At 39.1% G+C, this 27,179-nt stretch overlaps 1 protein-coding gene, 1 long non-coding RNA gene and 1 other non-coding gene across 3 annotated transcripts; 2 read left to right on the top strand and 1 right to left on the bottom strand.

The window, feature by feature from the left end:
- Nucleotides 1–7,611: 7,611 nt before the first annotated feature.
- Nucleotides 7,612–12,852, bottom strand: TOMM7 (translocase of outer mitochondrial membrane 7). Its single transcript, XM_009086036.3, has 3 exons — nt 12,685–12,852; nt 9,024–9,072; nt 7,612–7,829 (listed from the first exon to the last, which is right to left on the bottom strand). The coding sequence occupies exons 1-3, from the start codon at nt 12,785–12,787 to the stop codon at nt 7,814–7,816; spliced, it is 168 nt and encodes a 55-aa protein (XP_009084284.1). The 5' UTR covers nt 12,788–12,852; the 3' UTR covers nt 7,612–7,813.
- Nucleotides 12,853–12,861: 9 nt separating this feature from the next.
- On the top strand, nt 12,862–24,258 carry LOC108961487 (uncharacterized). Its single transcript, XR_003945061.2, has 3 exons — nt 12,862–18,291; nt 19,861–20,065; nt 21,155–24,258. It is a non-coding gene; the product is annotated as an uncharacterized LOC108961487 (long non-coding RNA).
- LOC115485423 (small nucleolar RNA SNORD93) lies at nt 18,546–18,633 on the top strand. Its single transcript, XR_003946177.1, has one exon. It is a non-coding gene; the product is annotated as a small nucleolar RNA SNORD93 (small nucleolar RNA).
- Nucleotides 24,259–27,179: the final 2,921 nt, after the last annotated feature.

Genomic DNA, 27,179 nt, shown 5'->3' on the forward strand with positions numbered 1-27,179 from the left:
ATCCAGCTTTTAATACCTGCAATTATCAGAATAACCACTTTCAAGAATTTCTAAGTATGATTAGGCCAGTTCTCTACATAGCACATATGTACATACATAGACAACTTGGTTACCACATAATTCTTAAAATGGGATACGAAGGAACCAGATGCACTGAAAAGGGCACTTAAGAATGAACAAGATAAACCATCAATGCTCCTGAGAAACAAACGGAAAAGTGTCTTAGATTTAATATAGAACACCCAATAAAATTGTTTGTAAGGATCTTCTTACAAGTCAAATAGTCTCTTTTAAATAAAGTGGTGAGACAACCACATTAACCACTTTGACATGAATACTATCCTCTGATTAGTTTATTGCTGTCATCCAGGGGAATTTTCCAAGTTTGGTTAAACATTTCTGGCCCCTAGTGCAAGAAGTAGAAAAAAAGAAATTTAGGTTATTTCCTTAAGCAATATAAATCAACATGTTACTGCTGAGCAATGCAGCAACATGCATTTGTCTTTTATAATTTATATTTCACTAGTATGGACAAGCCACATACCATGAATGCATATTCTTGTGTGAAAAAAAAAGAAAAAACCAAAACAGAACAGGACTTAAGCCCAAGTACCAAACCACTGAACTTTCCTTGGCTGCATCATCTGCAGCACTGTAGCTGTGCAGGTACCTCATACACCCAAACTCAGAGGAATTCACAGACCACACAGGGGATGCAGGCAGCAGAAGTCCCTCAAGCTTTGTCCCTAAAAATGGTCAATTATTAATTATTTACCCTCACTTTTCCTTCTGGCACAGTGGTGAAGATGCACAGATGAAAGGCACGCCTTGGAATGTGGATAAGGATGTCAGCAAACTCTCCTCTTCCTCTGAGTGATGTGATTGTCCACATATGCATTCCCCCACTGGGGATGCCAAAACAGTGACCAGTCCACCCACTGCTCACATCTCAGATGCTCAAAACAAAACAAACCACTGCTTTGCCCAATATGGTAAAACGGTCATCTCAAGTTGTGCAACATCTGGAGAAGGAATGAAGAGATCTCAAGGAGATCTTGAAAGATGTCTGTGGTGAACAGGTTTTCTTACAGCATGTAAGATCCTACTTTTACTGTCCTGGCACATGCTCAGGAAACATAGGAAAGCCTGGCTTGGCCTTTTCACTGCTTATATTCACAGGAACTTTTTTTTAGTGACCATTTGTTCAGAGATCTTTCTGGCCTTTATTATGCCAATAAGAGCTAAAAGACCAAAGTGGATCCCATGCTGGACCTAATATGTGAGAACAGAGAGGGAAAAAAAAAAAAAAAAGAACAAAACCTGACCAAAAGGAAACCATCTCATGGTTTCATTTCTCCCAGGAGAAAGTGGATTCCTGAGATCACCATTAGTTACTATGTACACTGCATCTAAACAAACTCACACTGAAACACCAAAAATCATGTAAGAATTGGAGTGTTGAAACCCCTTGCAACCGACAGACAAGCACCAACACTTCCACCCTCACCCTGCAGCTGATGCAATTCTAAAATCCAGGCTGTCTGCAATTCTAGTAAATATGTAAATGCTGCCATGTTTTAGGGTGCAGAAGATGAGCAAAGATTACCACTTGTTGGGTGGGGAGGTCAACTTTCAAGTCCTTCCTGGAGCAGTGTTATCCCTGATGGTGTCACTGAGCTGCCATTATTTCACCTGTGGATCCTCCACAGCTCTCAGGGCTCTTCAATGCAGCAGCTGCCTTGCTGGCCATCCATCTCCTGTCGCAGTGGCAACTTCAGGGACTGCTCCCAGGATCAGCACCACTTGCTGAAGTCAACACTCACTGGTGCTTCTGACACACAAATATTTGCAGTAGGGAACTGAGATGAAATCAGAGAAGACCTAAATGCTGCTAAGCATGTTACAGGGCCTCTCAAACAAACCAGCCTATAATTCTTTTTCCAATTTGCTGTGTAGAAACTATATTACATCAGTAAAACACACAAAGGCATTTATTTTAGTTGGCAGACCAGCACAAACACATAAAAAACCCAAAACAATAATAAAAAGTGAGCAGTCCTAACTACACTCAGCAACAATGCCTCAACACTTCTGTTGACGAGAGCTCTTCCAAACTGATAGCCAACTCAATGAGCAAAGAAAACTCAAAAAAACCAAAACAAAACAAAAAAAACCCCACTAACACAACCTAAATAAAAAAAAGACTTACTAATAATGACCTAAAAAAATACAAAATTACCCACCAAAGCAGCATTTTGGCTGCTGCTGTACAGGACCAGCCTCGCCCTGCACATCCCAGCTAGCCTTTCCCCACATTTTCATTCATCCTTAGTCGTTAACCTCACACTGAGATTCTGGAATGCTTCACAGATGACCGGCTCCCTTCATCCTGATTTTAAATTTCCAAAGAAGGAAGAGGGTAAAACTATGTTGAAAAGCATGCATATATTACACAGTATGCAAGAAAAGCCCACAGTATTCAGAAACAGTGTTTAAGATGAGAAACAAAATATCCCCAAGAGCAGCTGCTGTAACACCAGAATGCTGGATAAGAGAGAAAAAAACCCAAAACAACCCCAAAAAACCAAAAAGACAGAATGCAACCTAATATTTAAGTCATCTGTAATAGAAATGTGTCTGTGGGGGTTGAGGGTAAGGGATAGTTTCTAAAGTATTATTTTTCTATTTTTTAACTATACTGTGTAAGAAACTTCTAAGGAAAAGAGGAAAAAAAAAGTGAAAAACATTTCAGCCTGACCAACTTCCCAGGCTAGAGTACCATTCCCTACCCATACTGGTGTAAACACTAAATTTTGGCAGAGAGAACAACTACTTGAATGAGACTGCATGCATCTCTAGCGCCTCCACAGATTTTATCAACAGCTGATGGTGAGATTAGCTAAATCAACCTGGTGCTACAAGGGATGGAAGAGTTACAACACCAGTAAAGCATGGCAGCAGCATCACTTTTCAGCAGTTATGAGCCAACAGGTCAGCACAGCTTGATGGGAATCTTCTCCCTATGTTTGCCGTTGTTATTTGTAACTAATAATATTTTCCAACTTCAATTTCAAAGATAAAATGATGGAAAGCTAAGTATGCAGTAGCATACATCAAAGTCCTTGTGGGCAAGGTATTGGCAAAAAAAAAAAGACATATATATATATATATAATATATATATATATACACACACACACAACTAGAAACCTTGTGACTAAATCCTTGCTTTTCAACTCAAATGATTAAATTATTAGATAACAATTTCTGATCTCTCTCAATGTATTTCTTTCCTCTTCTTGATAAGGGGAAAACCAAAACCCATCTACTCCCTTACTCTAAAAAAATGCAACCTCTGCAGGCTTCAACTGTGAAGTACTACCTCCATGAATTACTAGCAAAATCAACCAGTTTCTGTAATTAAACATATTTAACCAAATCCTCCTATATTTTCAAGACTCCCTTTGGCATCAGAAAACACTCCACAGAAATTTTGCAATCTGGATTTCTATTCAGTGACCAGAACCTAAAATTCACTCTTTCCTGAGACAATAATTCCTGAGAAACTGTTTAAAAAAACAAACAAACATTCACAATCAGAATCAAAACAGTGAGATTTGATTTGCCCTGCCATATTCTTTTCCACATAGCAGATAAACATTCCCTCCATCTAACCCATCCCCTAATTCTTAATTAACATAACCATTACCAAGAAACAATGTATGTAACCCACAAGCTTAACCAAGAAACGGCTATTGCATCACACACCATCATGGAAAAGTATTCAGAAAATGCAATTAAGTTGTTATTTGTAAAAAATAAATAAGTCATATGACATTTAACAGGATGTGGTCTCTCCTCCTGTGGTGAAAACAGAGGTAATGAACTTTAATTTCCACAGATCATCAGTACCATCATAGCTTAAATTCCAAGACTGTAAGAAGATATTTCCAAAAGCATCCAGGATATATACAGTTGATTTAGCAATTCTCCTGATAAAAACCATTATGTTAGATGTGTTTCATTTACCACACAATGCAAGAAGATGAGATCTTAAGCAGCTCTTTGTCATCTACAGCCATTTTGGAAGACAGCTGTACAAAGTAGCAAAAGACAAGTTTTATACTTCACCAAAATGGGCCTGTCGTGACAAAATTCTGAACATTGATTCAGTCTGCACACTCTATGTGTTTAAATGCTACAGTTCAGCTAATAGAAGCTTTGCTGGTGAATTCATTCAAGGAAAAAAAAACCCACACAGCCTCTGGTTTATATCTATGAGATACAGCACAGTTACTTTGTACCACTTGTGTCTACACCAGGAATTTGTAGCAAATTTAAAAATCTGTTATAAATTCCCGATCACCTTAATTCTGCCTCACAACTGGCCAGGCCTTGAAAAGTTTATGGAGCACAAAGATAGGTTCCTTTGTAGATTAAATTATTAAGAATAAAATTATACTCTAAACCAGATTTTTTTTGCCCTTTAGTGATGACACACTAAATTGACCATCCTTTTTCTACCCTCCTAAGCAGGAGATCCACAGTCCGTACACCAAGACCAAGAAAACCACCAAACTCACAAGACTCCCTCTCTGTCCCCTGCACAATTGCTTGTCACCAGGTACAACAGGGTCCAGTGACAGGTGACACTTCCCTGACACTGAGGCAACCACAAGCACACTCCACATCCCTCCACTTAGAAGGCACAAAGTAAAAAGCCAAACAATCCCTATCTCTGGGCTACGATCAACAGGATACCTCGAAGTCAGTACAAATCTCCACAAACTCAGGAAGGCATCAATGATTTTATTTCACACATCTACACTGTAGCCTTGAGCTCAGCTGTGGTAGCCAGAGCCCATTTTTCAGTAAACTATGCTCATTGGCTTTATTCCAACACTAAGACTTCACAGGACTCCATCACAAACCCCATCACAGAAAATAATCTGCACCTGGCTGCAGAAGGCACTGATTCAGTGACAGAGATCAATACATTCAAGCAAGAAAACTTGTATTTGCTCTTTTCTAAGTGTCTCCCATGTGACAGTAAAAGAAAATTTTCCCAAGTTCTACTGGGAGAAAAACAGAAAGAAAAAAAAAAACAGCTTAGAACACCTGAAATTAATAAGACCTAATTAAAGTCCCCAGCGTTGACCAAAATGAGAGGTCTTCCACTTCACTCCATAGACCTTGCTCTCTTTTCCCTAGCGCTACAAAAAAAACCCAGTCTTGCTAAAACTCACTTATTTCTGACCTTTCTTAAGGGAATTAATATACTTCACAGCAATTTCTTTAATGTATAACTCACCAAACCACTAATCTGCTCTTACATCCAAATTTTGTGAAAATGACAAAAACTGCAAAGTAACTTCACATCAATACCAAAGATTTCTTCATTTTCAAACTTGAAGAAAAATACCTCCTTTTTTTTTTTTTTTTTTGCTACCTCACAATTCATTACCAAGATTTAATGATTAATACTTGTTCTTTTCTTTTTTTTTTTTTCCCACCAGGGAAAATATAAATGTTCATTTAAGGAGAAGTTTCACTCACCTTTTAATTACAGTAAGAACACTATTTGGAATGAAAGCTTGGCCACATAAACAAAAAACATTATACTACATACTGGCATACAATTTAACCTGAGTTGAAGATACTATAAAAGACTTTTTCCCCCCTCAGTCTGAAAACCCAAGATTTCTATGCTAACAGCTTTCCTGAAACATACTTCAGTAGCAGTGAATTACCAAAAATTTCCAATTCAATATGCTTAAAGTAAGAATTTCATAAGCAATATTTATCCAGTAATTCCAAGCCGCAAAAAATCTGAAATGCAACTATTTTTAAGACAAACTTTCAGCATGGACACGTCACAGAATCTGGCCTGTGCTTGACATATGCATGCTTTTGTAAAACTTTTAATGAAAGAGGAAACACTTCCCTATTTCTCTACCTCTTGCCAAATACTATAACTCTTGGAAAGCAGCCAGAGCAACCATGTGGTGGTTACCACCCACAAACCACATCCCCAAATGTCAGACACACAACAGGGCACATGAAATACACTTCTGCAGGTGTTTGGGTCCATCCACTCACTGCTGCATTTTGGGTACTGTACACCCACGTGAAATGTAAAATCTGATTGAGAAATACGAATACTTCACACCAAATATGTATCTCTTCGTACTGAATATCTCAGGTTACTGAACAAAATTCAGCAGAAGAAAAATGTTCCTAATCATGATTAAAGGCACTACCAAGTACCAACAGATTATTTCATTATTATTACCATTAGGATCAGTCAAGAAAAGTAATCAAAAATTTAATTTCTTTCATAACTTAAGACTGTGAGCAGTTACATTAATCTCAAGTTACTGTAAGAGAAAAGGCACTAGGAAGGCTGCACTAGCAAAAGGAAACACAGTCACAAGACACTGTTCTACATTCAGCCCTTGCACTGTGCCACTGTCAGCAGTCCATCACCATTAGCCATGTCAGTATTTCATGGCATTTGACTGAGTTATCATGATTAATGGAATTTTAAAGAACATGCTGGTTTGCATTAGCAATCTTAAACGTTTTCACTTTTTTCTTTCCAATTCTTGCCATTCTCCCTTGGCTCATTTCTCTCTGTTTCTCGAATCAGAGCCTTTAAACACAGTAACATTTTACCATGAATTGTCATGGTAGATTAAAAACTGAGGAATCTCCTACTCTTAAACATTTAATTAATGTAAAAAAAGCCTGAAAAATCAGTGGGGTTAAAAAAAAAGCCTTGCCAAAATCTAGAATACCTTTGTTGCAATGATAACTTGGGGCCAATAAACATTATTTTTTATCTCATCACTGCAGAGATACAAACTACCCTGCACAGCTCTGGAAGAGAGCAATCTATCCAAAACAGCTTCTATTTAACAGAAACCAGACAGTCACCATTTCAAGTGTTTGAACTTCAGTGTTAAAAGGGAGAAAACCAACTCAAACCAAAACAAATGGCCCAAGGAGCAGGATTTCAGCATAAAAATGAAGCACATACCTTGTTTAGTGTACTTGTTATCTTCCTTCATTTATACATTAGTAACTCTCTCTTACAGTAAGAGCAGTTTATACACACACACACACACACACACACACACACAGAGCACTCAACTGTTGTGTCCTCCCACTCCATCCTAAATCCCAGAAAACAGAGATCATTTAAAGGTAAGTTTAGCAGGAAAGTATAGTTTTTTTAGTATTTAACTGTGCTAGAAAACACAAACATACATATCCCTCAATCCTTACTGTATCCACAGATAAAAGAATCCAGAAGAAGATAAAAAACCTGAAGTGGATCAGCACAGTAACCATCCACAGAGGCTTACCAACATTTGGGCAAGGAACTTTTGAGGAATACTAAAGTATTTAAAACATTAGCTCAATTTTCTGGTTATTGTGAAGATAAAGAGGAATCTTTACCCAAAAGGCAATCATTAACAGGGATAAGTATGGGAGTTGAATATTACCATATTTTGGAAAAAAAACCACAAAATAACAAAACCCCCACCACAGGTTTCTGTAATAAATAAACCACTACATTATATCGTGTAAAGACTTAAAAACAATATGCATCCATTCAAACAGTATTTATTTAATTACACCGTAATGCAAATAAGTTAGGTCCATACAAATTCATTTTGTTGTATGTACAACCTATGGCATTAGCAAGCTGATTGAGCCAGCTGGTCTAAGTGTCGGCCTCATCCTCTGGAATGTACGCATCTTCTGACACTCTGTCCATGGGCTGCGTCTACAACAGGACCACCACAGCCTTCAGCCCCAAAGTAGACTGAAAGGGGAGGGGGGAGGAAATCAAAGTCAGATTTGCAGCAGGTACTTGTCTTTAAATCGATATTTGTAAAACACAAGTCTGGAGGAACAGCCCTACAAATGTACAGAATAAACACTAGCCCCCCAGAATACTGAAATAATGCCACCTTTAAAGTAAAATTTAAGGCTACAGAGCACCAACATGTGCTCACAAAAATGAGCATCTGTAAGCCTCAGATTAGACAAAACATCTGCTCATTGTATCTATGTATATATATTTTGGTACAAAACACATCTTTTACACTGTAAAGATGCACACCAAAAAAGAAGTCTCAAAGTTTTTTCCAATGAAGCTAAACATAGAAACAGTGTAAGCAAGCAAACAACTGCAGTGACTTGGTTATTAGGACAACAGTAGATTCCACTGAAATTGTAATATGATCCTACTACTTTTTTTACCATATTTTCTACTGTTTCTACTAAATCACTGAATCCTAAAAATTGGATTTCTATACACTGTAACTATGGAAATCAAGAAGAGTTAATCTATGACTATGCAAACAATACAGTCCATCAATTATTCGTTTTAGGAATACCTGGTCCTGCCTAGTAATCAAAGGCATTTCCTGAAAAACAGAAGAACCACCCCTTCTCAAAAAATTTAATTAGTTAGACCCAAGGAAGCCCTACAATAAAACTTAAATGTCACTAGAACGTAAGCATTATTAATGCCATAACAAAGAGTCCCACAAGAAAGAGGCAACATGAGCCAAATGCACTTTGCTTCTTGACAGTGACTTATATTGAAGGACACAGCCCTTTATTTCATGCACCTTTTATTATGCAGTGTTATTCCCTCATTTGCCAAGGCAGAAGATTGGATTTTGGTTTCAATTTGTGCTAGAAATCTGAGAAGCTATTGTTCAATGCAGAAACTTGCACAAAGTAGCTCTATAATAGATTAGAAGGGCAGCTGTCATGCAAAAGACACAGGAAGTTCCATATCTTAAAAACTATGCAAGATTAAGAGAAAGGTTTTCCCAAGAACTAGAACTTTGCTGACTTGTCACATGAATTTCCAAAGAAACAAGAACCACAACAATTAAAAACAAGGCATGGAAGCATCATTCACATCTGCTGCTGGCCAGATATAACACCCAAACCAGTAACTATCTCCACTGGGTTTGTACATACATTTGGAACCAATACATACCTCCAGATAGTTGGCTCAGGCATTCCAGGATCTGCACCTCTTTTAAAACCTGAAGTGAAACATACATTACGTACATATATAAAAATAAACAAGTATGTGCAGATTCCTACATAGTTAAATCTCTATGAAGTTATTCCAGTCCATTAAATAGCAATAAAAAAGAAAACTACAGAACATAGAATTGTGATTCATGAAGCTGTGCACTAACCTGAATAAAACCTGCACATTCTTCCAGGGATTAGAAAGAAAGAAAATAAATACCAGTGTACACTTTTCTTTTTTTAAAGTCTTACCTGCATCTTTACCTGACCTAAAATTCAGGATCAACTAAATGTGTGAGATGAAGGAAGTCACCTATGCCAGAGATCAAGACATTCATACTTTTACACACACAAATCTACAGATGTTAAATCTTGTTCAGAAAGCAACCTAGCAGGGCTCTACCAACACAGACACCTAAACCTGGTGTAGAGTAAGCACCTTGAGGCCTAACAGGCAATTCTACAATGACATCTGAGGCACAACTTAAAAGCAGTATTTCAGTAACAGTTCACCCAATTTAGCATGACAGAACGCTGAATGTTAAATCAATTTAATCTCAAATCTTCTATCGGATTGGCACTTTTTGGAAAAGTTACATGCTACGAAAGCTTGCAAACCAACAAGCTGTTTTCTAATACCCAGGAAAATGAAATGAAAGTTAACTACAAAGAGTTCATCCCCAGCCCCCAATGACTCAAATATATCAATTGAGTAAAGTATAAGTATACTAGGGAAGCAGCTGAAGGTTTAGTATAGGAAGTGTCTTTGCTCTCTGGACTGTAAAATATAAGCCTTGAAGCAGAATCATGCAATTCAGGCACTGTTCAATACTACACTGGCTATCTAGAAGTGAATGTTTCATGAAAAATATATTATTTCCCTCGTTTACAGAAAATAAATAATTAATGTCATGTTGCCTGAAACACAGGCCACAAAGGTTAATGGAAAAACTTCCATTAACTTCACAGGCACTGGGAAAGCTCTTTGAAGATAACCTTGAATGATTTGAGACTATTAGACATCCTGACCCAAGTTCTTTAGCTGCCATACAGTCCAGCAACACAGCTTAAAAATTCATGAATTGCAGCTACACTCTTTGTGTGTGAATGTTTCTGCCTCCTCCCCACACCCCCAACATTTTTAAATAAGCAAACCAGGTTTAACAAAACAGCATTGGTCTAATTAATTGACTTAAAACCAGGGCAGCCACTTTAAAGAAAGTTTAAAAAAATACAATAAAACCCCACCAATGACCTATAATTGCACATTCTCATACTGGGCTCCTCGTACGTGCCCTGAGCTAGAAAGCCTTACAGAGAAAGTTGCAGGCTCAAATTTGCTGACCATTTCCTTGCCTATTTTTAGTTCAGCACGTATTTGATACACACAGGGTCACACAGATTCAAACGTAATCCTAGCAGAGAAGAGGTTCTTCCAATCCTGCAGACTTTGGGTACATGCCACCTCCAAATGTCTATGGCAATCAAGGTGGCACCTGCTCTTCCCCTTCCTATCTGCTTACACTTTCATTGCTGCAGATAAATTTAAAAGAAGGCAATGTAGATGTGGTACAGCACACTTTTTTTTCTGGAGATATGAACCTAAACTACTACAACTTCAATTTCTCACTGCTACATAACAAAAAATATACTAGGCACCCTGATATTAGTGCAACTGTAGATACAGTAAGCTGGCTTTATACAATTTGAAATAACTTATTTAATGTCACCAATGTAACTTATTAGTGTCACTAATAAGAAGACCATCTTTCCATCCAAAAACACTGTCATGGAAGTAAAATCTAAACAAAACTTCCAACAACAAATTAGGTCACAAAACATTGCTGAAATTCCACCCAAAACTTATTAATTTAAAATAATTTATAAACTAAAAATGGAAATGCAATTAAAGTTCAGACCTAATAATGCTAATTAGTTTTTTCCATAGTTTTTGAAGTGACTTCTTTTGCTTGCAGCTGTTGTTAAAGCACTTCTGTAACAGCTGAAGAGACCAACCTTTTCCTGATTGTTATCTATAAACAATCAAAGCCCTTCAAACCAGGCACTGCACTCCCTTCAATTAATCAAAATAACTCTCAGATTTGACAGGAAACACATCAAGCTCTCTTTCATGTTTGCATTGAATGCAAAGATGCCTGCCTGGTTTAGGTGCTTTTCCCAATAGGCCCAACACTTTGGGCAGAAAGTAAGCCAAATGAATGGCAGGGAGCAGCCTTTTTGGGCCCCTCTGTTATAAAAGAAGTGAACAAAAGTGTCCAGCCTCTCTTAAACAAGGACAGCTGATGGCATACAGCTCTAACTCAGCAGGAAAACTGCCCTGTGATAGTGATGCCTGGCCAGCCTGATGACAGGAGTAAGCAAAATATATCCTAGGCACCAGGCACAACACCAAGGCATCTCCTTAACATTCCACTGCAGCTTGGAAACAGGAGCAACACCATTTTTGGTGGGAGAGAGACTGTAACCTGTATTCCTGTTGCTGGAAATTTAATCTCAGCTGGAGGCTGGCAACGTCCTCAGTGCCATGAAGCAGAGCTCCAGCGTTCTGCTCACCAGACTCCCTAGAGCACACAAGCACACACTGCTACAGCAGGCAGTCACTGGCACAGGGTTAAATCACAGCCCCATTTGCTGTTCGGCTGCTTTGGTGCTCTGCCCACTCCCCAGAGGGGCCCTCACACAGGATAGGCCTCCAGGGAGAAAAAGGGGCAAAAACCTCTTTATTACAGAAGTACAGAATTGTTAGGGTTCGAAGGGACTTCTAGAGATCCCCTAGTCCACCCCCTGACAATGCAGGGTCACCTAGAGCAGGTGACACAGGAATGTGTCTACCTGGGTTTGGATTGTTTTCACTGAGGGAGACTCCACGACCCCCTGTGCAGTCTGTTTCAGTACTTTGGCACCCTCAACGTGAAGAATTTCTTCCTCACGCTGAGGTGAAACTTCTTGTGTTACAGTTCATGGCCATCGCCCCCCATCCTGTACGTGGGCACCACTAGAGTCTGGCTCCAATCTCTTGGCACTTGCCTTTAAGATATTTGTATGCTTTAATGAGATTCCCTCCCAGTCTTCTCTTCTCTGGACTAAACTGGCCTAGCACCCGCAAACTCTGCTCATAAGAGAGATGCTTCAGTCCTTTAATCATCTTCATGGCCTTGTGTTGGACCCTCTCCTCGTCTTTCCTGTACTGAGGAGCCCAGAACTCGACACAACACCCCAGATGTGGCCTCGCTAGGGCCGAGTAGAGTGGGAAGATCACATACTTCTTCTTTACAAAAAAAAAAAAAAAGGGGAAAACAAACAAAACCCACACAAACACAGAAACAAAAAACCCAACTATAACAACAATCCCCCCGGTCTCACTTCTGCCAAGGGCAACCCCGCCCTCCCCTCCGCACATGCGCGGCGATGGCCGCAGGCGGAGGAGGCAGCACGGCGGGGCGGCCCTGGGCCCCCGGGCCCTTCCTTCGGCCCCGCCGCTCCCCGGCAGCGTCCGGACGGGCCGGGGGTAGGAGAGCGGCCATGGGAGCCGGCCGCCCCAGACCCGGCCTCGGCAATGGCCGCCGAGGGCCCCCGCGCGTCCCCCGCCCGACACTGACCGAGATAGAGCACTACGGGGATGAAGCCCCAGCGGATGGCGAACTGGCCGCCCTTGAAGAGCTGCTGTAGCCGCTGCTTGGCCTCCTTGCTAAGCTTCGGCATCCCGGCGGCGGGGCAGAGAGGAGGAGGAAGAGGAGGAGAAGGAGGAGGAGCGCAGCCGCTCTCGTAACAGTGCCGTGCGCTGGGCGGGACCCATCGCTCGGCTGCGGGGCGGGGAGCGGGGCTGGACCTGGGGCGGCCGAGGAAATGGCGGCGGCGGGGTGCCCTTCGTCTGCAGGGTGTTCTCAGCCTGCTACAACCCCGGCAGGCTTGTCCCGCCCGCCTTCTAGAGCCGTAGGCTGAGGGATCGGCCGCGGGATCGGGATGGGCCTAGCGGGGCTGGCGGCTGTGGGTATCCCTGCCCGCCTTGGCTCCTGTGCTCGTTCTTCCCCGGAGCTCCCGGTGTTGCGCACACACCGCCTCTGGAGGGTAGGAAGTGCCTTTGGTAAGTGAAGGCTAGAGATGGAGTGATAAGGAAGAGTGTTCCTGGAGGAAACTGGAGATGCGTCGCTATGAGGCTGTGTCAAGGAAGGTTTAGGCTTGATATTTAAAGGAAAATAATATGAAAAAGATTCTTCACCCAGGGGGTGGTTGGGCCCTGGAACAGGTTCCCCAGGGAAGTGGTTACAGCACCAACCTGACAGAGCTCAAGAAGTGTTTGGACAATGCTCTCAGGCACATGGTGTGACTCTTGGCATGTGCTGTGCAGGGCCAGGAGATGGACTTCCATGACCCTCGTATGTTTCTTCCAGCTCAAAATACCAGGCTGTGTGACGTATCCAGTCCATGGAAGCAAGGAGTTCAGGGAGTGAAAACTTGACTAGAAATATGGGGAGAGACCTGATACCTAAAAACTGGTAGTACAGCACTTGGAGTTTGTTGTCCTTAAAAACCTCAGAGCCCAGATGAGCACTGAAGCATTTTGTTTTTTAACTAATAAATGAGCGGCCTTTGTCCTTGCAGTGCCCTAAACACCAAGCTACTGGTTTTTTGACACAACTTATATGGCATCTTGCTGTGTAGTGTCTATGCCTTTGACTTAACCTTTTACATCATGTGTTTACCGTGTTTTCATTCTTTCTCAGGTAGCCTCCTGCCTTTTGCTGTAAGGCCAGATCCAAGCCAGATGCAGGTCTTCAGGTTCTGCTATTACTAATGCAGCTGCAGCAGTTAACACCATCATGCTGTATCATGTCTGTTACCTATAGCACAGTTCTGCATGTAATCTATTGGTTTGCCTACAGCAGTTACTTGAACTTCTGTAGCCATTTTGTCACATTAAGAATAACAGCAAGTCAGTGCTTTTTAGATCCAAGAAAGAATCAGGGATACAATAAATCTTACTTATTCAGATATACTATTTACTCTTCCAGTGTATGAATGCCTGTTCTGCTATTTCAAGATGATAAAAACAGGAGCTTTTAGCTCACTACTTGTTCTCCAGGTACAGGCAGGTAGCAAACTGCAGGCAGCATGAGGGGTTTTGGCAGCCCCTGGCCTGCTTTTGCCAAGGTCTGTGAATTATGAAAGTGTGGGGGATGAAAGAATATTTTGGTGAGTCATGGCACAAATGTGCAGTCATGTTACAGAATGCACAGCCTTTCCTGTTGTACACCAGTCCCAGTGCCCTGTGCTTCCATATACATTAAATGTGGGATATACCAGTATTTCTAGTCATAGGACTGACACACATTTAATGATACCTGACAAATAAAGTAGAGGCATAGAGTTTTTGAGTGTCTCCTTTTTAAACAAAATAGCCCAATATCCCTATGGAAAAGTTAGGCACCAGTGCTATGTATTCACGAACATCAATATGAAGTTATCAGGACTATATGCCTACACCTTTTCCAAAATAACATGCCTTTGATGGGGAAATCCTAGGAATTCTAACTGAAAACTGAGAGAACAAGTCTTTATATCCATAGGTTTGTGTTGGATTTCAATATTTTTGGTATATCAATTGTCAGACTTTTCAAATTAGTATGCATAAGTAGAATTGTACAAACATTCAAAATTAAAATTTACTCTTCTTATGAACCAGTGTAGTACAAGAGGCACATCCATTAATCAGTAATGGCTTGTCACACTCAAAAGAGAGCTCAAACCATTGAACTTGGTTTTTTGACTTGCAGGAACCTATTTTTCAGCAGTTTGTATTAAATTGGTTTTCCTTTGTAGATGAGGCCAAGATCTGTTTTCACACTGTGGTTACTGTTACAGCTCGTTCTTTCTAAACATACAAAACCAACTCTTCATTACAGCACACAGCTTGTTAATAATCTCTTACAAAATATGACAATAAGATATGACCCACTGTGGTGGAATGCAATTTAAAAGGTATTTTTCCTTCCTGTAATTTTAGTGCAGGTAGGATTCAGAAGGTCGAATGTACAGATCACCTGATAGGAAGGGTTGAACAGTTGCTCTGTCTCCTTTGAGAATTTACTGTTTTAACAGTATCACATGTGACACAGTGCATATAATGTTATTGTGGGTGCTCTTGAGAAAGGATACTCACCAAAGTGTGCCACATGTACCAGATCTTCTTCCCTTCACACATTGAGGCAAGGAGTAATTTTCAGAGCACAGAAACATGTTAGCCTTCATTTCTCATGTCTGCCAATTTGACTGTTTGACTAAAAGCTTGAAGGTTATTTCAATAATTTAACTACAGAAGACAGGAAATTAATAGCAAAAAGGTTAGTATTTGCCAGTTTTCTCACAAGCAAAATCAGTGCTAGAATAGCACAAGGGCGTGTGTTGGTATGCAGATAAACCAGTGTTGATTCTGTATATTTACTGCTCCAGATAGTTACATAGTCTTACATACTGAAGCTGTGAAAGGATGTGTGTCAACTAAGGATTGTGACTGGAGAAGAGCACTTATTTCATCATAACATACATCCATAGTCTCAAACTGTCCAACATATCATATTTGCATTAAAAGACCTCAACTAGCCAACCAACAAACCCACAAAACCTCCACAACAAAACAAAAAACAATAAATGGTTGTGCTGACTCCAGAAGTTTTCCATGCCTTTGTTTGGCTCCTGTGTCACCTAGGATGTTAGAGGGTCCGAGAGCTCAGCAGTCCTTCAGTGATCTGCTGACTCAGACAAAGGGGGAAGGAGAGCTGCAGTCATCCCTGCAAGTATGGGACAACAGTAGTCACATAAACATTGGCAATTATCTTCTAAAAGCAAATGTGCCTGTCATGGGGCATGAAACAATGAGCTGTTTGGAGGGAGAAAACCTAATACGCAAAGAAAAGGGTAGTGTAACATGGAGGTGACTGCCTGGAGAAGATGGAAATAGGATTTTATGGGTGTGCTGTGAGTATTCATATTTGTAAGTTATTGTGGTAACTCTCCTATGAAGGATTTTGATTTTTTTTTTTTTCCTTGTGGCTGATCATGAAGACAAAACCACTTGGCATGCTGTATCCATTAACTAAGGAGAACAAGAGCCCCAATTGCCGGAGTGATGAAAAAAAATTAGTGATACCATAGATGTTGAAAGTCTTTTGTTGCAAAAAAAATAAATATCTTTGAATTTATTTTGCCTTGTAGCTTCATGTGATCAGCAGTAACAATAAAATCGGAAACAAAATTGCAGAGGATTTCAACTGGGACAACAAGATCATGAATCCCTACTGTTTTATTGACTTGATTAGGAGTAATTCCACAAGAATTTTCACAGCAAATAAATATCACTAGTACTCATGGTAAAATGGCCAAATGTTTCCATTTTTAATGGTACATGAGAGAATTGGGATTCTTATAGACATGACTGAATTGCTGAAGTGTCAGATTCAGGAAATAATATCACTTGATCAGATGACTTTAACTTCTCTTTTTGAGTGCAAAAGGTACCTTTCAGGTTAAAGAATTCCAGACCTCTAAAGCTTTATCTCACAAAGTAAAGCCATGCAACAGTACATGTAACTTAGAGGCTGATGAAGGAGACAAAGTGCAGTGACACATTGAAGTCTGTGAAAAATCACTGTAAACTTTGTAAGAAATCCCTGCAGGCCTCCATTATGCACTTAGCAATCTCACTTTTGAGATTTCCCTAATTTACTGACAAAAAGCTGCATTAAATTCATCTACTTGGGAACAAAGTTTGAGTTTGACCCTGTTTAGGAGGAACTTAGATTTCAAAGACAATATGGTGGATGTTTCTTATGTCAGGATTGTACCATATATCAATATAAATAGCACAAGAACATAAGGAAGAGCTCTTCAACAGATTTCCACTTCAGGCTGAATCTTTATGATGTCAGTAAAAACAGTAGTATATTATGACTAGACCTTCTGTTTCACTTCATTGTTACGACTAAACTTCCTATTTTTATTGTGCCCTAATAATGATGCTCCTTCTATTTCATTTTAGTATTCCTATTAATTTAGTCTAATAAATCCCTGCTTCTCTGCAGTACCACTGATCTGGGAAATGTCCCTTTTCATTTCACAAAGACGAGAAAGGACAGAGACAAAGGGAAATGGAAAGTACTACGGTCAAAAGAGCAAAGACTTAGGCTGTCCAATTAGGTCATGTGCAAAATTACCACAATTCTAAAATGTCTCCTGAATGTTATTGAGACCTAGATTAGTCGGAGGTGAGTATATTTGAGTTCTTGCATTTGGCATAGTTTCCAAATGTGCTTGAAATGCAGAGCTGTAATGCATCTAAAAAATTTCTGTCCAAATTAAAATCTTCATATGAATTTCTGTATGATACTTGGATATACTGTGGTCACTGCCAGATATGGGATATTTCCAAGAAAAGTGATATTGCCAGTCACTGTGTGGGTTTCAGCTAGGGTAGAGTTAATTTTCTTCATGGTGGCTGGTATGGGGCTATATTTTGGATGTGTGCTGAACACAGGGTTGATAATAGAGAGAAGTTTTGTTATTGCTGAGCAGGGCTTACACAGAGCCAAGGCCTTTTCTGCCTTTTGTACTGCCATGCTGGTGAGGCTGGGGGTGCATGGGAGGCTGGGTGGAGACACAGCCAGGACTGGTGACCCCAGCTGACCAAAGGGATATTCCAGACCATGGGACATCATGCTCCGTATATAAAGTGGGGGAAGAAGGAGGAAGGGGAGACATTTGGGGTGATGCTCTTTGTCTTCCCAAGTAGCTGTTTGAAGTGATGGGCCCCTGCTGTCCTGGGGATGGCCTGTCCATGGGCAGCAATGAATTAATTCCTTGTTTTGCTTTGCTTTGTGTGCACAGCTTTTGCTTTCCCTGTTAAACTGTCTTTATCTCAACCCGTGAGTTCTCTGGCTTTCCCCTTTCTGATTTTCTCCCTGATCCCAGTGTTTGTGAGGCATAGTGGCTGTGTGGGGCTTGGCTGCTGGCTGAAAATTGCTGTAAATTAGTAGAATGATCAGAGTGGCAGGAACAAACAGCAAAGTGTACTAATTTTGTATATTTAATACAGTAACTGTACAATTTATTTACTTAAAAATAAACCAAAACTGAGTGGTGACATAGTGTTATAATCTCTTTATTTTTCATTACAGCTTCTTAGGCCAGGGAAGGAGAAACAGCAGTCTGAGGTGAGAGAGCATTGAAAGAACCTCATCAAAATCTTTTAGAGACCTTTGAGGAGAACTGTTGATGTGCTTGAAAAATGAAGATTACCTGCTTCACAACTGTAGTGTTGTTTGAAGCGTGACTTTCCCATTCTGCCCATCTTTGCTTAATAATTAAAATTAAATCTTACACTTAGACATGCTGCTACCTTTCTCCATAGATAGTTTTTCAAAAATTGCAACAGTTCTTCAATGCATGCTTTTATGATTGCAATATTTGGCCAAGGATGAAAACAATAATCTGATTCTTTACATACATTCAGTGATACGCAAAAATCTGATGGATAAAAGGATTTTCTGAGGCCAAAACTAATACCCATATTTACTCATTCATTGTTTTTTAATTAAGCTCTTTTTTAAGCAGCTGAGCAGGAAAGGTTTTGGTAACTCTAGGAGGATTTTCTTCTAAATGTATTTTATTAATGTAAACCTTTTCTTTGTCAACAGATGACAAATAGAATTTTGTTGCTGAAGAACATTTTGTTGCTTTATATATATGTTGTTTTAACAGCACATATATATAAAGATTTTAAAGCACTTAAAAGATGCTTATTTTAGGCAAATTTTTACTATGATTTAAACAAGGTGAGGAAACCAAATAATATTTTCTGATTTTCCAAAGTCTTAGCTTGTATACTTGCCTTTATGCCAATTCCAACCTCAGTAAATTGTAAAGTGGTTAAATAACAATGGAACTGATAATGTAAGTCTTTGCAGAGAAAAATTTAATATTTCTCTCTGATACAGGACATGGAATTGCAGCATTTGAAAAATAATCATTCTAATTATAAGTCATAGTCTGCTTTCTCTGTTCAGTGAGTGTCTTAGCATCAAACTACAAAAAAAAATGCTGCTGAAACAACTTTTTCTGACAGTGAAGTATTTGAAAATGTAACTGATTGATGCACAGCACTCGCTTCACTAATTTACAATACAGCTTTCATATGCACTCTCAGATTGTGCAATCTAAAGGTATACAACAAGCTACTAATTAACTCTGGTTGTAAGCTAAGAGAAAACATGTAGTAAAGCAAAAAGAAGAACTCTGAGTTGAAATATGTCAGGTAGACCTGAAACAGGTTGGTGTAGGTTTTTTGCCAGTTTGTTCTGGGTTTTTTCTTAAGTCCCAGTAAAACAAATTATATGTAATTTCAGTTACTGTATATATCCTTAAGTGGGATTTTTGTTGTAATTTAGAAAAGAAGAAAGCTGTTTGTTGAAACTAAGATTTTTTTTTGAAGTATAAATTAAAGTTTAATTCAATATAGCTTTAATTTCAATAGAACTTAAAGCATAGCACAATCTAGGTTTTAGTGTTGTCATTATAATAGTTTTTAACAATGCAAATTACAGAGTCCAGATCATAAAAGGTTAAAAATATGTGTATTTTCAGGTCTTGAATAATATTGCCCAGTTAACAAAGGAAATGTGTCATGTATATGTACAAACTGAATAATTTGCAGTAAATCGAAATGTTGAACTAATTATTTTAACTGAACATTGGTATTAATTTCTCTTCATTGTTCACTTTAGGTGAATTGACTTCAGAAACTTAAGGGCAAACCTGTTGCCATATTCCTAAGTCAGCAATGCCTAACCATGACCAGCAAGGTGAGGAGCAGTTCACACATCCCCTGGCAGAGCCCCGTCAGCATGTGCTGCCGGAGCTTCCTGCTGAAGGTGACACTCAGCAAGTGCTGCCTTTCAGAATTTGGAAATTCAACCAGTGCAGACGAAGGTATCAATGTTGATAATGTCTGTCTTTAGTTTTTGCATGTCAGTGGTTCAGATTTCACTGCAAATTCTTTGAGATCTTCAGCACAGGAAAGATTAGAATCAGTAATTTAGTGTCATAATGAAGAGTAATTAAGGCCTTTCCCAGATACCAGAAGGCAATCAAGGGAAGCTCTTTTCTTTCTTTCCAAGTCTCATCTGGTGCTATCAAGATTAAATGAAGCACAATTCATGGTTAATGAAGTTTTTACTATTCTACTAAAATAAAATTTAGTCTCTTAAAATACTTTCCTTTTGCCTTTCATACACAATTTCTGTCCATACTTTGTCTATTTTAGTGGTGTCATATGCCATATTTAGCCCAGACAAACGTTTTTAGATTTTACTAATTTCAAAACATTGTCAAGTAGACACACTAGTGTGTCTTCTCCATATACTGTCTGCCTGATTCATGTGCCTGTAAGTTCATCTAAGACTCTTTCCACTGTTGCACAGAAAACAAGTGACCTTTCAGGAAAATACCTATCAGTATTTCACTCACTGCTGCTGCTTTTCAGTTAGGATTATTAAAATCTCAAACTTTGTCCTCCTAGAAGTACAGAACAGCTGCATTTTAGTCATTTTGGATGCTGGAGTCCAATTTGAGGGTGATGTGTAGCTGTAGGCACTACTGTGATTAATGAGATTTCAGTAGCTTTTTCACAGCTTCCTGCCTAGAGCAAAGCAAAACCAAAAACCAGAAAATCAACAAACAAAAAAACCAAACCCAAACCTATAACAGCAGATTAGTTGTGTGCCTTTTTCTGCTTTTTGTAAAATGTTTATGGACTTCAAAAAGTTTCATTTTTGATGAGAACCATTTCAGCAAGAATTTTAGCAGATGCAGAGGACATTCAAGGAACTTGTGAAAATTCTTTATGTTCTGCTTTATAAAGTCTATTAGGCACATTTGGCACAAGCTGTGAATCTGACCCTGATTTCCAAGCATTTAAACGGTCCAAATAAAATGCCATTTCCGTAATACTTCTATATTTTCCCTAAGTGTATATTAGGTACACATCTGAATAAACAATATTGTACCCCTTTATTTTAGATGTAGGTAGCAGTCACAGGAGATTAAATGCTGCTATGTGTAACGAAGCATGAAGATGACAAGATATACAAACAAGAGGCTTTTCAGCTCGATCACATCATCCAGCACATAATTATACAGATTTTGTATTTCAGACACCAGTGTCAACCTGGGGTTGAAATCATTCTAAAAGAATCTGTAGGAGTAAGTATAAATAAGATAGTTCCCCACACCCCAATTACTTTTGTACTTTAAAAATAGAAAGGAAAATGAGTCGTCCTGACTTTAAGGGATGAGTTGTGTGTGGTATTTGTGATGGAAAATTCTTTCTAAAATAAACACAGTAATAAATGGTCTTCTTTTTTCCTCTCATATTTTAAGGGGACAGCCTGCTTCTAGTGACAGAGTACTAGACTAGATTTATCCTGATCTCTTTTAGTACTTGACTAATACATACAGCAGTATCTATTACAGTCATTATTTGTATCAAGCAAAGTATTTTTCTGTAGTTTTTCTGTTAAATTTCTCTAAAGCCACATGCAGAATGATACCTCCCATGTTGTATTTTAGTTCCAGCAACTCTAATGTGGATGATACCCTGATGGGATTTTGAAATCCTGAAAAACATGAATGTGACAGGGGAGCTTAGATGAGACTTTAGAAAATATTACCAATCATTTAACTGCTATTACAAAATTTTTATAAATGCTGAATAAAGGTGTCAAATAATAAATGTATCAGCCTCTATTAATTTAGTTCCTGCGCTTCATTACTGCTAAAGACAATATTGATCCAAAATTTATTAGCAGTGTTCTGCTAGAGCCAGTGGAGGGCAGACTTGAATTGGAAACTCTTTTTGCTACTGCAGTTACTCGAAGTTAAAATATCAGATATATCGTGTCTTGAGCTCAAAGTCTCATCACTTCTCTAGAATTCTAATTACACTTGTGCTGGATAAAAGCCTCTTTGCAGTTGCTGTTTGCCAAAATGAGTGTTTTGCGAATGTTTAAATAAAGATGCTAATATGAAAGTGAATAAATCAGTGTATTAGCAGCTGTGTGTTACTCATCAGGGATAATCCACACTGCTTAATCCTCAACCATGTATATCTTGAAATGTTTGTTAAAAGCTAGTGAATATAATTATCCCCATTTTTCAGATAAAGAAACTGAGGAATAGAGTGGTAACCTTGCAGATTACCCATCCCGGTGACCTACAGAAACAAGAATAAAATCCAGTTTTTTGAGATCTAGTCCAATCCTTTGCAACATAAACTCTTTAAACTCTTGCAAACATTATGGAAATTATTGCTAGCAGCCCAGATTGTGGAGACTGAGGAGCTTACACTGATGAAATAGCAGGCAAACTGACAGGTCATAGATCTTAAGAAGAATATTCTTCCCAAGAAGATGGGTGGCAGTCAGATCAAAGGCCTAAAGATCGACTTTAAAGTAATATTTTATTATTAAAACAAGTACTTTGCATTTTTAGGCATACTTGTTATTTTTTAAGTTAGGTTGTAGTCTTTCCAATAACCTTTATGATAGCCTGTGTCTGACTCTTGTTAAGTATAATGTGTTATGGCTTCAGACATTTTTAAGTGCTGTGTGAAGATTGGTAAGAATATATTATAAAAGAAGCCACTTTAAGCTTCTTGGTCATTTCTCCTTGTACCTCGTGCAGTTGTACCTCACAAAGAGCTGTCACCTCCAAATTGTCATCACTTTCCATCATTCACAGAGGCCTGAATATGCAATGATCTCAAAAGGGAAAAGATTCATTTACTCTTCTGCAGAACATAACTCTCCTTGAAATAACCACCAACTGAAGGCATTTGTATACAGGCTCATTTTGTAGTAAACCACTGGATGCCTCAGCTCAGGAAACAGCAAGAAAGATAATGATTCAATTAACGAAAACTGCTGCTTTGAGAAATGTGGTTTCCAGTCTCAAAGTTATTTTATTCATCCCTAATTATTCGTTGCTGAAAACTGTTAACCACTATTAGGGGCAGGTAAGTCTGAGGTTTGGGGGTATGGCTGGTTTTGCCTGCTGTAAGTTTCACAGATGTACACTTCTACCTCCATAATGATCTTTTCTTTCACTAATTCTAGATGGTGTGTATTTTGTTTGTACCCAACATTCCCTTTTATTTGTAAAATATGTCTGAAACGTTCAAAACATTAGTGTTTTAAGAGCAGTTAAAATAGTACTGCCTCAGAAACACATCATTGTTACCTAGAGTTGTGTTTGCTGTGCTGAGCAGGCCCAGCTGAGTTACAGATAAGGCAAAATAACTGTATTAGAGCAGGTTGGCCAAAAGCTTGTCCCTGTATTTCTTTACATGGAAAATAAAGGATAGATGTATGTACTGTCTGAATAGAGAAATGATGATGTGTGCCTGTGCCAAAATAAATCCAATAGTATTCTATTGGAAAAATAAACTTAGTTTTGGACTTTAAAACATGGAATATGCCATGTATAAAATACATATTTGATCAAGATCAGTTCCTCTGGTAATGTTCCTTCAGAGGTGAGAGTTTTAATGACAGGGAAAAGATACTTCTACATCTATGGAAGTTAAAGCCTGCTGCTGTCAAGTGGCCAGGACCCTTAAATGTGTGTTGAAGTGTCTTACTCTTAGTAAATCAGAAGTGTTTATACTTGCTGTCTCAAGTAGTAGAAAGAACACCAGCAACTGCTTCCATGTTTACAATTCTGTGGAGTCTGCTACCTGTGAGCAGACTCCACTTAAATAAAGTCTCTAGAATTACTAATTGCTAACCTCATTCTTGACATACTTCAGCCTCCAACAGCCTGCTGCAACTTCTGTTACACCTTCTGGGATTCTATCTATAGCAATTGCTTTCTCTCCCCAGTTGGCACCAAGCCAGAAATATATCCCTTTGCACAAATGCTTCTTAACCTTGTTCACACTGGGGTTGGAGGGAGAAGGGGGGGAGCCATATTTTTTTCTTTCTGCTTGTCTGGTAGGTGGATACTTTTATAGTAAATTCAGTACTTTCCATGTTCACTCTGTAATGGATAAGTGGTTACAATGCTTTTTCTAAGGTACTGTTTGTTTCCCTTTAAGTGCACTGAATAAAACTATTTCTCCATGGTCATTTCATGGGCATCTTACTGTAACATGGGAGTCTTAAGCAAACACATTTAATCAATTTTCTGTTAAGGCTGTGTTCTTCCCTCTCAGTGGGGCATGCTCAGTTGACAGAGAAAGCCTTCAAGACTTGCAGAATATCCAGCACTTCTGAAGGCTGGAGAAAACACTTAGGCACAACAATTTCTCACCAGCTACCTGGCAAGTTCTAGTGTCCCTGTCATGAAGAAATTGGTTTATAACTGACAGGGAAGATTTTGCTTACCATGGGAATGCTACTGGTACCCAAATTAGCTTGTCTTCATTCTGAAAAACCTGCAGCTCACACATGTACATGTACAGCATCCAGCTCTGGGGTCCTCAGTGCAGGAAGGACATGAATCTGTTGGAGCAAGTCCAGAGGAGGCCACCAAGATAGTTAGAGGGATAGAACACATCTCCTACAAGGAAAGATTGAGAGAATTTGGATTGTTCAGCCTAGAGAAGAGAAGGCTTCAGGGCGACCTAATTGTGGCCTTTCAGCACCTGAAGGGAGCCTACAGGACAGATGGAGATGGCATGTAGTGACAGGACAAGGGGGAATGGATTCAAACTGACAGAGCAGGCTTACATTAGATATCAGGAAAAATTTATTTGCTGTGAGGGTGGTGAGGCACTGGAACAGATTGTTCAGATAAGTTGTGGATGCCCCATCCCTGGAAGTGTTTAAAACAAGGTTGGATGGGGTTCTGAGCAACCTGGTCTAGTGAAAGGTGTCTCTGCCCATGGCAGGAGTTTTGGAACAAGACAGTCTTTAAAGTCCCTTCCTACCCAGGCAATTCTATGATTCTATGTACATGTGTATAGACACTTCTGCATTATATGTATATAAATGTACACAGAACTGGAGGTTTGTCAGAATTAATTGAAAATGAGCCAGCTTGGATATCAATACCAGCACCATTTCTGAGGGTATATATATAGACACATATGGCAAACTTCAGCTGCAGCTTTGAAGTCCTCAGTGTTTCAGCTACCTAGAAGTACCTGTGCAAATATTTGACATTAGAAAATTAGAAGCACTTTGATTGGAGTAATTAGGTTGATACATAGGAGTTCTATGGTACAGGCAGGAACAGATAGTCCTGATTTTTCTGACTCAAATTTCCACAACAAAATTTTTTTTTAAATGTTTTCATGCATTTCTGTACAATTGTGGTGGATGCTGTACCAGAGTCCAGTCCAAGCTCTGAAAAAGACAAAAAGGGTGAGGTTACAAAAATAGTTACAGATCATGGCTCTGTGTGTGCAGACTAGATCATGAACAAGGATTCTGCATTAAGGTTGTACATTGGACAGTGTGTGGCATCTCTCACTGCATTTTTCTGTGGCATCTTAACCCCATTTAACTTCCTTTTTTATTAGATCTCAATGTTAGGGGAAAAATAAAAAAAAAGCAAGTTCTAGCTTGTTCAAAATTTGATTTATTTCCAGCTCTAATAAGTCCAGCCTTGCAACTTCCAGTCCTCTTGGGTGTCCAAATACCTGTCCCTAGAAAACATTCCTCTGCATTAGAACTCACAGGGTAAACTGCTGGATCAGTAAAGTTCTGTTCTCTCTAAGGTACTGCATCACGCATTTGCAATTTTTTTCTCCCCTTAATGCAGCTGGAGTTTCAGACTATCCCATTTAACTGTGTCTGTGTCGCAAGTCTCTGACATCAGAAACACATTTTAGCTTCAATGCTACAAATTAATCGAGTTGTAGAAAGAAGAATAAGGTTGCTAAAAGAACAGGTTTTAAGATTCTACTTTCAAATAATAGTGAGTAGCTAAAAAACACTAAAGCCAGGAGCATGCAAGCTCCTGCTGGTCAGTTTTCAGTTGATCAGCTTTTAATAACTACCTGCAGAAGATTAATTAGTGACTTCACTGTGCTATCCTACACACATCAAAGTGTCTAATTGCTGTCATGTAGCTGCACACCTAACACTGACTGCTAACTCCATACCCAGCACTGGTCAGCACTAGCAAACCTCACCTTCAAGGTTTAAGGTAGAGTCAGAATTTTGCCTCCTGTCAGCAATAATCTATAACTTCTATTGCTGGGAACAAGCAAAAAGATATTAAGCCAGGAATGGTTTGGTTTTCACCTATTAATAGTGAATTTACAGCAGTAACTTCATGACATCAGTGGGAGCAGTCTGTTCAAATCTTCCACCGCGTCATGGGAAATACAGACTATCAATTTTCCATTCCTATTTTTGCAGGCATAATTTTGTTATTTTTAAAGCTGTTGATATTGGCCACCTCAGTGTTTTTATTATTTCACACATATTTTGGCATTTCAAGAAGTCTGTGCTTCAGCAGATATAGGGGATATAGTGTGTGTGTCCAAAAATTTAGAGTTTCTTTCACCAAGTATGATATATTACATTTACAAGCTTCATTTACACTTCAACAGAGCATTCATCTGTGTGCTGTCAAAGACTTGGGGGGGGGGCAATTAAATTAGATATTTTAGAGAGATTATGAATTCTGATAAAAGGGCATCAGGACTGTCTACAGCAGTTGTAGTGATCTGTAACAGCAAAGCAAAGGAAGATGGGAGTTAAGAATGAAGGAAAATGTGTGAAAGCAGCGGAACAGAGGGTTAAAAGGATGGACACTTCTTAACACAGAAAACCATGCCCAGCAGAAAAATTAAGGAATTGCTCTGTTTATGTCAAAGTCAAAAGACCTGCACTTTGAAAACAGCCACAACACAGATGACCTGTCAGCAAAAGACCCAGGATCTTGATCCCAGGAGGATGGTACCAAGGCTGCAGCATCAGATACACCTCGCCTTTCCTGTTATTCTGCCTGGGAAACACATGTGTTGAAAACAGGGAAAAACAGGCAATGGGCAGTATCCTGGCCTATTATTTGTGGAGAACAAAGTAAATAGGAT

Source organism: Serinus canaria, chromosome 2 (genome assembly GCF_022539315.1).
Source record: "Serinus canaria isolate serCan28SL12 chromosome 2, serCan2020, whole genome shotgun sequence".
NCBI lineage: Eukaryota > Metazoa > Chordata > Aves > Passeriformes > Fringillidae > Serinus > Serinus canaria.

Excerpts from the sequence above, each read along its gene's own strand:
- TOMM7 (XM_009086036.3), bottom strand. The coding sequence starts at position 12,787 with ATGCCGAAGCTTAGCAAGGAGGCCAAGCAGCGGCTACAGCAGCTCTTC. Across the intron at positions 9,073-12,684 it reads CCCCGTAGTGCTCTATCTCG|GTTTTAAAAGAGGTGCAGAT; the intron begins GTCAGTGTCGGG and ends GTTTCACTTCAG.